General features: G+C 42.3%; 1 protein-coding gene and 1 pseudogene across 9 annotated transcripts in view; both read left to right on the top strand.

The window, feature by feature from the left end:
* The window catches only part of Ddhd1 (DDHD domain containing 1), a 75,935-nt gene extending 66,080 nt beyond the window's left edge, over positions 1 to 9,855 (top strand). For 5 of the 9 annotated variants that reach the window (XM_063247843.1, XM_013154679.3, XM_063247860.1 and 2 more), the window contains 3 exons: positions 568 to 759; positions 3,609 to 3,692; positions 7,390 to 9,855. In XM_063247843.1, the coding sequence (XP_063103913.1) occupies positions 568 to 759; positions 3,609 to 3,692; positions 7,390 to 7,571 (458 nt within the window). In that variant the 3' untranslated portion in view covers positions 7,572 to 9,855. Of the gene's footprint in view, positions 1 to 567; positions 760 to 3,608; positions 3,784 to 7,389 lie in introns of all 9 variants that reach the window. The other 4 variants (XM_063247868.1, XM_063247847.1, XM_063247874.1 and 1 more) reach the window with 2 other exon arrangements.
* LOC111757387 (U2 spliceosomal RNA) lies at positions 3,482 to 3,622 on the top strand (annotated as a pseudogene).
* Positions 9,856 to 15,656: the final 5,801 nt, after the last annotated feature.

The raw sequence follows: 15,656 nt of genomic DNA, 5'->3' as shown, positions 1-15,656 counted from the left end.
GATACTTAATTTCTCTTTGAATGCTGTCCAGTGTCACGCAGTGCTTAGTGTCTCACTGGGCTTAGCTGTGTGCCCCTTTGCTGTTTGTGCCTTGCTTCTGGTCACAAGTTGCCTTAATATAAAGCACCACGAGGTGGCACCAGAGCTGGGCTTTCACTGCTAGGCAGTATGATGTTTCATCACAAATTCCTTTAAGGGCTTTGTGTGACATACCAACTTCAGTTCAGAAGTGCATCTGTCAGTGGTAAATACATACTCCATCAATGGTTGGTTCTTTTAGTGTGTGTATGTGTGTGTGTGCACCAAATATTTTAGTAACAATACTTTGAATGGAATATGTTTATTTCTCTGTTTATATTCCTGTAACCCATAGGCCTAGATTTTCTACAGCTGTCCTTTTCCACACCATTTTTATTTAGAAACCTGCAGTGTAAATTGTGTTTTTCTATGTCTCCACCCTGGAAAGCATGAGTCGGGTCTGCCCCCGCCAGCTGCTGTGATTATGGGTGGTGCTCCTTGAGGTATGTGGTGTGACTCAGCAGTGACTCCCTGTTTTGCGGAACGCAGGGGCTGCGAGCATCGGAAAGGGCCTCGGAGGGATGCTGTTCTCCAGGTTCGGACGCGCCGCAGCGGCGCAGCCCCCTGAGACACCCAAAGACTCGGTGGAAGACGAGAAGAAGCCAGCGGCCTCACTGTCTACCTCCACCATGGCCACACAGACCCTGCCACACAGCAGCTCTGGCTTCCTGGACTCTGCATGTTAGTTCTGCTGTTCTTTCCTAGGGTTTTGCTGGCAGCCTTTGAAGACCTTGAGGAGGGTAGGAGAGTTTAAGACATTAGCAGGAGCAGTCAGTGCTCAGGTCTGAGACAAACCTTAGCTCTGTAAGAAAAATTACTTTCCTTCTGTTTGCATTTTTAGGAATACTTTCCAGGTAAATCCAGTTCCAGCTCCTGCATTGATGATTAATAATGGTTAGATCATTAATAGGACATTCTGGTGTAAGGGTCTAAAGTACTAAGCAAAAACAGATCTCTGGGATAAATACCAATTGACTTGTTGTTCTTTGTGCTGCCAGGGATTAAACCCACGACCTTTGCGCTGAGCTGTGCCCCAGGCCCCCCCCACCTTTTTTTTTTTGAACCAAGGTGTCACTAAGTCTCTTAAGTTGCCCCAGTTAGACTCAAACCTATAGTTTTCCTGCCTCATCCTCCCAGCTACCCTAATTTTTATGAATTATATTTTTAAGAAATGTTAATATGATCTGAGTTTTAAAAGTTCATGTAATCACTTCAATTCTTCTGTATCTGATGTTGAGAATTTTTATGCCAAAGCCTGCTGATTCCACAGCACCCCTCAGCCAGCATAATTGTAAAACCCTCAAAGCTTAGAAACGTTACCAGAGCCACTGTATGGTTCCCAGTCCTCTCCCAGCTACCTCAGATAAATGAAAGATGCCAGAAATGCGTGAGTAAAGAGCTCTGATGGACTTTGCGTTAGAACTTTGATTTTTTTTCAGTGAATTTCCAAAATGTAAAGTCTTGAATGGCTATAAGATACTAATGCACTTTGAATATATTTGCTTCCAAGAGTCTAAGCTTGGAAGCTTGTACTTTAAGTGTTGAATAAAATAAAGCCTAATACAAACCCTACTTTTCAGGAAAGCACATAAGAGGAAGTAGAGACTTGAAACTACCTTTGTGTAACAGGAAGAAAAGTATGCTTGCTTCTCTAAAAATTTTTAAACATTTCAGTTACTTGCAGCCTTATATTATCACTGTGTCTGGTGCTCTAAATTGTGGTCAGTCTATTACCATTCATAAATCTCAGCTAGACTGGCAACAAGACCAAAAACTGCTGAAGAGGCCCGTTCAGGTGTGATAGTGCCAGCAGGGAATCCTCACCCCACCTCACCCCGGCCGTGGCCAGCCACTTCGGCGTGGGGTGTCTGAGGTTAGACTCCTAACTGGACCAGCAGCATGTCTCTTAATCTTAATGAGCACTGAAAATTTTATGGTGCTCTTTTGAAACCTGTCTAGAAAATTCCTCTTAGATTTTTTTTTTTTGTCTTTTTCTTTTTTTTATCAGTACCAGGGATCAAACTCATGACCACACACTTGCAAGGCAGGCGCTTACGCCGCTGAGCTAAATCCCCATCCCCTTCCTCTTAGATTTTGTATAAAACTCATATTTTAGTTCTGGAAGTTTCTGTACTGTTGCTGACTTAAATTCTTATTTTAACTTAACATTTAAAATGTAGTTACGAAAATAATAAAATTCTGTTGGGACATGCAGATGTCAAGAGAAAGCTCTAAATTATGAGCGAAGGTAATTTCAGAGAACTTTGTGGGGTGGCAGTTGAGAAATCACAGTTATTTGTGACTCTGGTAACGCACAGCACCCGAGCTCATGACGTTAGTGTGCAAGAGGGCCGGCTGCTGAGCTGCGCACCTTGATCCCTGCACTCTGGGAAGCTGAGGCAGGCTTGAAAGTTGCAAGTTCCAGCCCAGCCCAGGCAATGTAGCAAGACCCTGCCTCATGCTCAGGACTGGGGGTGCAGTAGGCACTCCCAGGGCTCAGTTGTCAGTACTTGGGGTGTGGGTTAGAGAAAACAGTGGGAGTTGGACTCCAGAAAAAGTAAAGCGTAGAATCTGAAAAAAGAAAACTATTTTAGTTTTGTTTTTACTTCTTAAAATACTTCAGAATAATAATAGTGAACCTGGTTCTTTGGGAACAGTAGATGTACTTAGCTTAACAAACACATGTCCTGTTATTCTTGCTTAGCAGTTCTTTGCTGCTTCTAATGGCAAATTTCTTATCAACTAAATCTGAGAAAGTCATGAGTCTTAGTTCCAAATACTCTCTCCAGCTACCTCACTAGGGGTCTACCTGTTAAACTGGGGCCCCAAATTTGGCCCTACTCATTCTTTGACTTGCTTCACTTAAATGTTGTTCTTTGTAATCCTGCATTTGTCAAATTGCTTGTGTCTTAATTGCTAGCTTGGCTTTATCTTGTAAATCTGAGTTTCCTCCTGAAATCTCTGGAATTGTTGTGGTGATGAGAGGGCTGGTTCTTTTTCTTCTTCTTCTTCTTCTTCCATCTGTGGCCTCAGTGCTTCTGGTCCACCTGTATTCTGAAACTTTTGTCCTTTTGCTCTTTCACCCCTGTTTGAATTGCAATCAGCCGGGGCTTTCTGTCTTTGAAGAGTGTTCTCTCACAGACGTCTGGTCATCCCACTTGTATTGTATTCTTCACTTGTTTTGAAAAACATAGGCTTCTTTTCAGAGGTTTTATATTTCTTGTGCCCCCTGTGTTTGTAACATTATGACAGGAAAGATGAGGATGTCTAGGGTTAATGGCCTATATTTCAAAGTTAATTATGCCTACACTTTTCCTGAGGTACTTTTCACAGAAACTCAGGGGTGTACTTTATTTATGGTAGGCTTAATCAGCTTGTTTTGGCACTGCAACCATGAAGACCAATCGCTTCTTGGCCTTTTGGCTAAGATCAAGTGTAGTATCTGTTCTTACCAGTTTAACAGTGAAGGCCATTTGTAACCATCTGTCACATTGTACAGCATCTTATGCCTTGTTTTGTTTTCTTCACAGATTTCAGACTTCAAGAATCGTTCTTTTATCTCCCACAACTTCTTTTTCCGGAAAATGTAATGCAGGATAAAGATAATGCCCTCGGTATGGTATATGTCAGGAATAGCATTCAGAACGCGGTGAAAAAGATCTGCCTAGCCTTCTTCTCTCACTGAAAACTTGGATCACATCTTCTGTGAGATCACCCCCTATGTCACCCGTGCAGACTGTTTTATGTGTATTTTCTTCCTTATATTTTCTAATCTTAAATGGTAGTGTTTCTGAAACTTGAATATTGAATAGCCACATACTGTGCTAAAATAAACCATATTCCTGTACACTTCTGCAGAGAAAGAACCTTTAGGAGAAATGCATTAGGTCAGTTTCCTTCTTCTTTATTGTCTTAAGGGCTTCCAAGAGGTTTATTGTCCTTTTCATGTAATATTCTTAGTTATAAAAGAATTTCCCAGTGCAGAGAACTTAATCATTTCTAGTTATTTCAGGTATCAGTAATGTTAATTAGGAATATAATTATGCCATAGCTGTACCTAGTTCCAACACACATATTTAATGTACTTTACAAGGGTAGATTCACTTTTTTTTACACTTTTTTTTTTTTCTTTTTCTTTTTATCGGTACCAGGGATCGAACTCACGACCGCCTGCTTGCAAGGCAGGTGCTTGTGCCGCTGAGTTAAATCCCCAGCCCCTGGTAGATTCACTTTTAAAAATACTATTGGATTCAAGAAATATTTACAGTCTCTTTAATTTTCATTATCTAAATGTATTACTCAAGACTAATCTCAACATTTAAAAAAAGTTTTTTTTTTTTACTAACTTCATTTTTCTGCTGTCTACACTCTCTCTCTCTCTCTCTCTCTCTCTCTTTGGTACCAGGGATCGAACTCATAACTGTGTGCTTGCAAGGCAGGCACTTATGCTGCTGAGCTAAATCCCCAGCCCCCCTTTTTTTAATATTAGATTTTTGTCTCTGATTTTTAAACAAATGTTGCAGGGTTTTCTTTGGATATTTTACAGTTTGATTGTTCATTTTCTTAAGTTTGTTCAATTGTCAGGAAAATATTACTTACTATGAAGTTCCCAAACAATATAACAAGCATTTTTTGTTTCATAGCAACAGTTTGTGTTGACCTAACTCAGTAAATTTCCCTCAAGAAGTGATCTTGTATAGTTATCTCTTTCTCTGGTCCTTGTCCCGTAATAGCCAGTCACTTCCAGGAGGAAGTAATTTTATTAATGCTTTTTGCATTTTCCTTTAAAAGAAGGAAAATTAATGCATTAATAGATTTGTCCTGTCGTCAGTTAGCTCTTCTCAAATCCATCACAGTTATCCATGCATCTGACCACTAATCATATGGACACCACAGACTCCGGGGGTAAAATCCATATGGCTTTCCCTCATTGAGTAGCTGTTAAATATGTATAAGCCAAGACAGCATAGAATTACTAGAAAAGATGCCAGCATGCAGCAGAGTTCAGTACTGCCTATCCAGGTACTAAATTCCAATACAAAAGTGATTTCTAGAGAGCATGTGTTCTGGTAGGGAGGGCGATCTTTACAGAATCCTACGGGCTACCGTGTGGTGAGCCACTAGCAGAGGTCCAGAGGAAAGGGCGCTGTCAGTTTCAAGGAATGGGAAGCGGCTTCCCCTGGGGAAGTCATGAAAGGTTTATGGAAGAAGTGGGGACGGACGTGCCTGAATGAAAAAGCTTTGCAGGGAGACTGGACACCATAAACAGGACCACAGAGAGAGCAGCGCCAGTGTGAATACAATTGGAAAAAGTTGGCCAAACCGGACCATCGAGGGTCCAGCCAGTCTGGCCATTTCCTAGAGTTTTCCATATTCAGAACTTAGCCTACCTAGCCTCTCTCTCGTCAGCTGGTAGGAATTTGAAAACCTTCCAGGATAAATATCTTCTGAGAGAAAAATTTTTGACAGAAATAACAACTAAATTATAAAACTGTATGGAGCCAAATACCACGCAATTATGACCGTAATTATTATTTACAAGTAAGACAGCCTTTTGTAAGTCAGTACATCTTTGGAAATTTCCAGGAAAATTGCGATGCTTCCATTGAGGAGAAGAAATGTGTGCAGTTAATCTCCATCATGATCCAAAGACACTTCCTACCCATTTGTGATATTTTTCAGGACCGTTCCGTGTTGACAGACCTCATGCACATGAGAATTCTGTGCTAAAGTACAGTACCGATGTCACCCTAGCTTCACGGTGTGGACACAGTCGATCTAGGGACTGAGGACAGTAATAGGCTACTATGTGAGACCTCCCAGTAAGAAACTACTCCGTGTTTTACAGAACATAGGCAAAGAGCCCATGATGCTTTGAAATCATGGTTTCGGTCTCAGCTTTACTTCTCACCTGGTTCTTATTTTGTAGATACAGTATTCTGGCATTTAGGCAGTGTTTCCTTTCCCTCTGAGCTGAGTCAGTGAGAAAACCTGGGAAAAGGCACCAGCCCGCATGGTGTCCCCCATTGTAGGCGTGGTCCTAGCGAGAATCCAGGGCTGAGGTAACTGCATGTACGTAGGAGCCCACTTTGGCAGAGAGCAGCCCATGGTGCCATGCAGAGCCAGACTGGGGGCTTCCATGACCCGCGTAAAAGGAAGAGAGACGGACGAGAAACTGGCACAGGCTCATCCAGTACAGGTTGGCCAGTCTAGTTACTGACACTGCGGTCCTCTTAAGGCAGAAGTGGGGTGCCCATCTGCAATCCCAGCTACTCAGAAGCTGCGGCGGGAAGAAGGAAGCTTCCAGGCTAGCCTGGGCGGCTTAGCATAAATCCTGTCTCAGAATGAAAAGCGGTGGGGACCCAGCTCAGTGCTAGAGCATGTGCCTAGTATGTACGAGGCTGTGCGTTTGTTCCCCTGTACTGCAAATACAAAAATAATTCCCTGTACAACTTCAGACTCTGGACTAGGAAGACACGCAGTGACCTTTGGACATGAGGTCTTAGAATTATTACTTGGTGGTCTTCACTGGTCTTAAAATGTGTCCTCCACCTTTTCTATTTTTAATCTTTTCTCTTTGTAATCAACTTCGTCTTGACTCCTCTCCATCGTACTTGAGATTCTGGTGTCCTCTTGTGTCGCCTTCCCATCTGCACAGCAGGAGGTGCCTACAGATCTCACACAGAGGCCTGGGGAGTACAGGAGACAGATCACACCATTGCTGCCTCTTGGGTCCACATGGATTTCAGCTATTTCTGGGTTCTTGTGGATAAGCTTATTTTAATTAAAAATAATTGTAGTTTTAAAGACTTGTCAGAAAGCTTGTGTCGTATTTTCAAGTATGTTGTAGCCTAATTGATGTTTGTGTGCAATATGCAGATAAATCCAAAAACATCTATCTCATCATAAAATGTATAAATTAATAGAATATTTGTATAAGCATTTTCAAATGCCCAAATGTGTTACCACAAAGTACATGTATAAAATGAGCATTTACGTTAGATTGCTTCCCAGGGTCCTGTGATTTCCCAGTGTAAATCAAACCAAATTTTTCCCACAGCTTTCTTGACTTCTGCTGGTTTTTAACTTTGATGTCGTTTGGCACTGTGATCTAAGAGCAGACTTCTAAGCAGTTCAGTGGTAGAGCACTTGTCCAGCTTGCATAAAGCTCTAGGTTCAAAATAGCACCAGCAAAACAAAATAAAATGGAATTAGTCATTTCTATTAGCAGCATTTTTATTCTCAACTGTAAGAAGTGTATGGAATGCACCTTCCTGCAATCTTTATTCATGTGAGTTCTTTTCTTTTTAGTGGAATTGGACCACAGGATTGACTTTGAACTCAGAGAAGGCCTCGTGGAGAGCCGCTATTGGTCAGCCGTCACGTCGCATACTGCCTATTGGTCATCCTTGGACGTCGCCCTCTTCCTGTTAACCTTTATGTACAAACACGAGCAGGAGGACAATGCAAAGCCCAGTTTAGATCCAGTCTGAGTTCCTGAAGGACATGAATGGCCCAAAACTATTTTTTTCCGTTCTAATGTGTATGTCAAGAGATGGACATTTCAGGACTAAGTACTGTATGTTCCCATTTGGTTTAGGGCAAGAAATATTTGAATTTAAAAGCACTTTATTTTCTCCATCTTAAAGAAGTTACTTACAGTTTCCATCATTTTGATTATGAATCTGACAGAACCCCCTGCAAAGAATCAAGCACTACTTGTGAGTGAAGAAGGTTTGGGTGTACCACACAGAAAAATCACAAATCACAATGTCATTTCTCTAAAACAGAAAGCCACATCAATGAGCTGAAGCTAATGTTTTAGCCAAAATATGTTCTAAACCTAAGACAGTCAAAGTCCAGTCTGTTCTCCATACAGTTTACAAGACAGTATCATTGTTTCAGATCTCTGTGAAGCTTCCACAATTCCTGTGAAAGAGTATAACAGATAGAAAATGTTTTAAGTTCAACTTGTTTAGAAAAACTAATGCTAAAAAAAATTTGAACTACTGTATTTATAATTTATTACCTCTGACTAATTGCTTTATTTCAATGTATGAAACATTACATTTTCTTAATGTTTCCTTTGAAAATAATTGAAGAACCACGTTTATTTTCTATAGTGTTGAGACCCTTTTTTCTCAGAACTCCATCTTTGTACTCTTCAGATGAATATCTAGACACCGTGGCATACTTTATTTTTGTCATTAAAACTTGTAGTTTCACACAACACCAGTTCAGTTTTTTTAAAGAACTTTTTATTATGTCACATGTACCTTGGAGAAAGCTGAAGTTTTTCTAAACTTGACAGAGTCCTTCATTTGGGGGACATTTCATTAACTTTAGTAAATATCTTTGGAATGGAGTCAGAACACCCATTTCAAATGTGTAAACATTTGTGTGCCAAACAGCTTACACGTGGAGGGATGGGGCGCCCCAAACCAAGGTTATAGAGTGGAAAGGACAGAGACACAGACACACAGGTCAGCACTCAGGCCCCGGCAGAGCTCTCAGCTGTAAATATCTCCACGGCGCTTTTCCTTGAGGAGCTCAGAGGGGCGCGTTCAGCAGTCCACATCCTGGCCCCTCCAGGTAGGTAAAGGAGTGTCACTCCTCTGCTGGCACAGCAGAGCAAAGCTGGGACTGAAGCCACAGTGAGCTCCCACGTGCTCTTGAGTGACTCCCAGTGTACACGCAACCTCTTAGGAGTTGGCAGACGGTAACTACAGAGCAGACATGTTACCACCCTCAGGTTCATCCTCAGGTTCTCGCATCCACAGCAGGTGTTCCTCAGAGCGGAGATTGTCACCCGGGCTGCCACAGCCATTCACTCCCAGTGGCTTCCACTTCAGGTGCTGTCTTCACCTAGCGCTTCAGTAATGATCAAACAAGGAGCCAAGTTGATCAGTGACAGGTCTCACCTCTAGCAGATGGTGGGCCCTGAATGTTCAGTAAGAGTGTAGGTTTTACTCCATACCGTCACTGCTGCAGGCAATTTTGGCCTTCTATTGAATTTGCACCACGTAAAGCACTTTGTTCTAGTGTTTTAAAACAATCCCAAAGTCCCGTGCCAAGTACGTAACTCATGAAGAAACCTACACTATAAAAGGCTTTTGAAGAGATCTTAGCAAAAGCTGAATAAATCAGATTTAGAGATTCCTATGGACTCAGTTCATTTCCATAGCCTGTTAATTTTGTAGTTCTAATTCAGTTCTCCGGAAAGTTAAACCCATGTTCTATGACTCAGAAAAGGTCCTTGAGCGTTGCTCTCGGTGGTGTCATCAGACGTAAGAGCTTCACGAGATTCCTTCTTACCCACTGGAATGTGAAGAGCCCACTTTACCTTAAAAGACTGAAATTCTATCAAACATTTTCATTAGGTATTGAGTGAAAAGTGTGTTCCCATAGAGACACAACTGAGTTGATCTCTTCACACTGAGAAAACAGGTTTCACCACCTGGAGTGAACTCTGGAAAGAGTGACATTCAAAACTCCCTTTTCAAAACCGGTATCGTGGACCATGGGACGGGTGTTTTGTTTCCAGGTCATCTAATCAATACAGATGTTGAATCCGGTTTGAATTCCATGTGTCTGCATGTTATCATGGGATATACTTGTATGTACTCAAGTAATACAGAGAGTATGTGTAATTCTGGCTTGATTTAGAAGCTAAGTCAGTTACCAAGTAACGTTTTGCAATTTTATTGCAGCAAGTACTAAAGTGGTTCCAAAAAGTTCTGGTTTTCATACTATTAAAGTTTTATTCTCTGTTCTGCACACATGCTATGATTCTCTTAACAATCAGACCATTCAACTTTAATCCAGTTAGGTTCCCAAGAGTTACTGAAAGAGTAAGATCCAGTCTTTTATTTTTTTATTTTAAAGAGTATAAAAGCAAACAAAATAAAGCCAATCACAATAAAACAGTAAAAGTGATACAGGACTTCAAAACAGGATAATAGGAAATCCAACAATGGCTACCATAATGCATGCCTCTTGTTACCATCCAAATTGCTGCCTATACCTTCAGACATAATAGAACATTGAGTAAAGCAAAACAGGACAATGTTGGATTTCAAAACCAAGACAAAAGGAAAGCCTCCTACTTGCTATATTTGCACATCGTTATCCTTTTAATAGAACTACTGACCTTAGGCCTGAAAAGTCAGTCAAACAATACAAGCACTAAGTTGTTTTTGTACCCCACTTGCTATCAAATCAGTCTGTTCTCCAACCAGCCAGTGGCTTGGGGGAGGGGGGAGGTGGTCTTCTAGCCTGTGTGCTCGTCAGCTCACAGGAGGGGTGAATATGCTGCTTATTTCTCCTCCCAGGCCCAGCATGGCTCAAGTCTTTTAATTAAGACTTTCAATTAAGTCTTTAATTTTCCTTTAAAATTAACCTTTTTCTAAGGTTTCTTTTTCAGCAGTTTATTTCCAGCAGGAATTTTGCTTTTCGATTCCATATTTTTGAGATACAATTGAAAAATAATAGTGGGTTTTCTAATGACCAAGCATTTGTATGTGAGTCGAGTCTTAGGAATCTTCTGTCTTATTAAACAGCGTCTATTAGCTTTTGCGTGAAAAGTCTCAGACATAAAACTGACCAGTCTCTCTTGTGTCCAGGCTGAGCAAAAGCATGCTGATCTATGGCAGGACATTTGGTGCATCCTCCCAGCTGCTGCTGCTCACGCCAGGAATAGTACTGAGCCCCTGACAGTGACTCAGACAGATCAAGGGATTTTTCTGTAAAATCCATGGTAAAAGAAGACCAGGAATCAAGTTTCTTTCTGATCAGTGACATTAATGTTTTTGCCATCTAGATACCAGTGACTAAGATGCATGGAAAATGGAGAAAACTAAAATCTTAAAACTGTTTTTGAATAATCCTACATTGTTATGAGAATGAGGTTGAAGAACAACAAACATGAAATGTTAAAAGTCAAGGCAGACTTAGAACGTAGCAATCATATACAGAACCGGAAAAAGACACTAGAATTTTGCTAAACTCAGTGTTGGAGAGTTGCCTCCTGTGGTTACTCACAGGTTCAACCCACTCATCCAAATTCTGCTGTCTTCCCATAGCCCGGGGCCACTGCCAGGAATCTGGTGCCCTGGCTGAACTGTAACACAAATCTCAGGTTGGGGTGGGTTCCAAATTTAATAAGACGTGATTTTATTTGGAATAGACTTAAATCCTGATTGCACCTCATTCCTCCACTCTTCAGCTTCACCCCTTCCCACGATGCCTTCATTTTACAGGTACACTCCCGCCCTGCACATCAGCCCTGAGTCCCGCCGTGTTAGCAAGTCACCCGCTTCCCGTAGGGAATCCCTGAAGGGCCGAGACTGCCTGCATCTTCATCTCTTCCTGTTTTCCACGCATGGACACACGAGTCTTGCATTACACGATGCTTTGCTGGTGACAAGCTCTTGACAGACGTCTGTGGACCTGAGGTCTTCAGTTGGTCTCCACTGTTTTCCCAGGACATCATGAAGGAACCCCACCAGATCCAAAGATTTCATAGCTCAGATTCAGCATGAGGATGCAAAAGCAACAAAAAGAAGGGGTGAGGGGAAAGGAAAGAACAGTACCCAGGAAAGACTTTATTAGCATTCCATCATAATAACAAACACAAACTTGAGGAAACACATTGCAGTGTTGTTTATTCCTTTCATTCAGTGGTGTTTGTGTTGACTGCTTATCAATTCTAACATTGGGTCCCTTCTAAAAACTATTCCAACTGGAGGACATTTAAATTTCTAAGTACCTAATTATTTAGAGACCAGGATAACTAATAGGATGTGTGGGTGTGTGAGTTGCCCAAAAATAGTCCCTTGGCAAACTGCTAGCATAACTTTCCTCTGCCTTTGTGTTAGGACAGGGTGGGGGGTGCGCTTAGTATTGTCTGACACCTTGTGGTTTTTCACTTATATCTAACAGTGCAACTTGCTTCCTCCCCACCCAGCCTTGCCAGGATATGTGGGGACCTATTCCTTAGGAAGATTACATCGGACCTGCTTGAGGTAGGAATGAAAACTAGAGCTATCCCTCAGCGTGAGGAATTGGCTCCTCTGCAGATATCAAAACCTGCAGATGCTCAAGCCCCTCATGTACAATAGCACAATAATTGCATGTAACCTGTGCCATCACTGGTATATTTGAAGTCAGCTCTGGATTATAGTACCTCGTTGTTATGTAAATAGCTGTTGTGTAGAATTGGACAGAATAATGACCAAAGAAATCTCTGGATATGTACATTGGCATTGTTTTTTCTGGTATTTTCCAGGCTCAGGTGCTTGAGTCCGTGCAGAGCCCATGAACACAGAGGCCAACTGTCACCTTCTGTCCTCTCCCCTAGAAGACGCAGAACATCCAGCGGCATCACTCATACCTTCCTCTGATTTCACTTGCATGCTCTGTTGTCTGCTTTTTCTATAAAAATATTTGATTGAGCTGGGCATGATGGCACAAACCTGTAATCTCAGCACTCAGGAGGCTGAGGCAGGAGGATCTTTGCAGGTTCAAGACCAGCCTGGACTACAAAATGAGCTCAAGTCCAACCCGAACTGCATAGCGAGACCCTGTCTCAAAAAGACAAAAATAAAAATATTCAATTCCTTGTGAGCTTTATGAAAGAAAAGTGTAAGCATTTTCTGGTTCCAAGGCTATCATAATAAACCCAAAGCCTGCCAGTAAGTCCAGGGAGGTTTTTGCTTGTTACTCACAGGTACATTCCTCAGAAAGGGCACTGTGACCCTCCTGAGATGTGTGCCCTTCCAATGTTTGAGATTCTTGCACTCAGCTCATTCCTGTCAGTACTAACTGTACTACAATAACAACCCTCAGAAGGTGGCCTATTTCTTTTTCCTTTATTTCCTCTCATTTTTAACAGCCAAAACAGGCTAATTTCTTCAGAACTTTCCGTTTTACTAAAGCATCCATTGCTTTTGTTTTATTTCCACAATGATCAGCTTAAATGGCAATAAAATAAAACTCCTCCCAGTATTATCCAGTTCTGATTATTTTCCCAACTGGAACTGGTGCATTTACATTTAATAATAACAGGTTTCTGAAGATTGAACGATAGTAATGAAAGGGTTTTGGCCCAGACAGGACACTGTAGCCAGGAAAACCTCAACCGGAAGCAGGAAGCCCCTATCTCCCCTGCCCCTAGGAAGTTACCTGTGACGCCATCTTTCTGCCCTTAGGAAATTTACATATGGCGCCAAACCTAGGACCAATGGGCTACCAGGACATCCCTATTGCCCGCCTTAGGTTCCACCCCAAACCGAGGCTATTTACATGCCCCCACACCACGTGTCCGCTGGAGAGATCTCCAGACACCTGTGGTGGGGGTGCCAGTCATCTCTCTGTGTGTTTTCAGAATAAAGGCCGCTTTTTATTTTATACTTCTCATCTTTTGGAAATATTTTTCATCTTTTGGAAATAATCCTAGCAAGTAAAATCTCCTATCTTGTTCATGATCTGGTATTTGGTGACAGTCTCACTGTGTACTCCAGGCTAACCTTGAACTCACAATCCTAACCACCTCACCCACAGATTTGTACCACCACACCCAGCTTCAGTTGCTGCATTCCCATCTTGAGGCTAATCCATTCACAGCTTTAGCCCCGGGTTCCAGAGGTAACCATAGTTCCCATGTCTTCAGTCAAACTCAAGGACCCACAGATGGGAACCAGTCACTGTGCTCCCCTCCTCTAACCCCCTTTGGCTGGCAGCATTGTGACTAAGATTCAGTGTGTTAAAGAGTCATGAATTATAGTACTAGATAAAAGTAATCCTTATAACCTTGACTTTACATTTGGAAATAAATGTGGAGGAGAAAAGCAATGGATGTGTGGTCCTGACAGTCTAACAACTTAGACATTGATCTGAAAAGTGAACCTGTAGACCGTGCTTCTGAGAAGAGGAACCAGGCCACAGAGGTCCGACCACAACATTCCTTCACTCCAGCCCTTTAATAATGCTATTGATCAGTCCAGGCTCCCCACAACTTAGCCAAGCCTGCCTCACCGTCCACAGCCTGTCTTCAGCAATCTATTTCTGGCACAGAAAACACCATTTACCTGAAAGTGCTAGCACTTAGTTATGGCAGGGGCTGTTTCTGTCTGCCTGACATCTGTCCCCCTCAAAAAAGGGGTCCCCTTGGGAAGCGCTGCACAAGCCCTGCAGACTCTCTGTAGTTCTGAGAACCGGTTATTTTCTGCTTTATATGAAATTTGGTGAACATCAGTTCCCCAACCACCTGGGAATGAATGCACGACGTGGGTCAGCCCTTATTTCCTGTCCCATAAGACACGTGACTCACTGGAAACCCAGCAGAGCCCTTCCATGAGCTTTATTTGCCAGCCCAAAAATACAGATAGCAATGACCATTAAACATGATCTGGAGGCACACAGTGTGATATGAATAGAGACCATCTGTGGCCCAACCACTCCTTCCCATGACACGAATTCCTAGAGAACTAAAGCAATTATCACCCTCAGATACCCCAGCTGTACTGTTATGTGCTCAAGCTATTTTGAAATGAGCCTCTGTCTCTAGGATCCAGGGGCGTTCGAGTTAATAACCATTAAAGCAAACATAGCTTCTCTGTCATGGTTACTTCTCTCTCATTACTGAGACAAGATACCTAACGCCCAAAATCAAAGAGGGAAAGCTTTATTTAGCTCACAGTGTACAGAGGTTTTAGTCCATAATCAGCCAGCTCCAAGGTAGTGGCATGGCTGAGGAGCAACGGTTCATGGTGGAAGACAGCAGAAGAGAGAAAGCCTCTTTCCCTCCCTTGTATTGTATGCAGACAACCCACTCCAGGACAAGTGCAGCACTTACACCCATAATCCCAGCATGGGACCATTAATCACAAACTCTAGAAACCTGCCCCCATGACCACATGAGTCTTTGGAGGGACATCTAGACACAAACCATAACACTTCTGCATCCCAAATGGAATTGCCATTGAGGACACATGCCTTTTGTTAATCGTCTAGTTGAAACGAATGCTCACAAGTTCTTTAGTGGTTGCACTGGTTCATTCTGCCTCATTTTAGGGTTTGATTATCTGTTTTCCCCTTGTTTGCAAAAGGTCTTTAAGGGTAGGGGGAATATCTGGAACATTTTCCACAACCAAGGAAAACTAAATGAACAGTTCTGGGCACTGGGCAGACAGTATATTCCAATCACACCTTATGTATGTATGTCTGAACCGGGAAATAGAATTGCAGCACAAAAAAAGGCTGATGTATTAACCTGTGCCAAACTAAAATTCCTAACAAGATCTTTATCACTGCAGCTCCTTCCTGGAGGTGCCCCATAGTACTCTGTGTCAGTTTCCTCCAGGGACCCAGACAAAGTTCCTGTGTGTCCTGCACTGTTCCCTAAGCAGAGCAGTGCGGTCAGGTGGTTCTAACTTTGCCCAGCTGCCCTCTCACCCTGCAGTATGTTCCGTTTCTTTTCCATGTACTGAACCTCTGCTTACTTTGACATCGGTAATCAATTCACTGTGTTTAACTCACATTCCTGTGCCTCCTTTTAGCTGCAGACTCTTTTCTCTACA

Source organism: Cavia porcellus, unplaced genomic scaffold (genome assembly GCF_034190915.1).
Source record: "Cavia porcellus strain 051 isolate PalLab524CR breed Dunkin Hartley unplaced genomic scaffold, mCavPor4.1 scaffold_1, whole genome shotgun sequence".
Classification (NCBI taxonomy): domain Eukaryota; kingdom Metazoa; phylum Chordata; class Mammalia; order Rodentia; family Caviidae; genus Cavia; species Cavia porcellus.
Note: the sequence above shows the minus strand (reverse complement) of the source record. Positions and strands in the feature narration are given on the sequence as shown.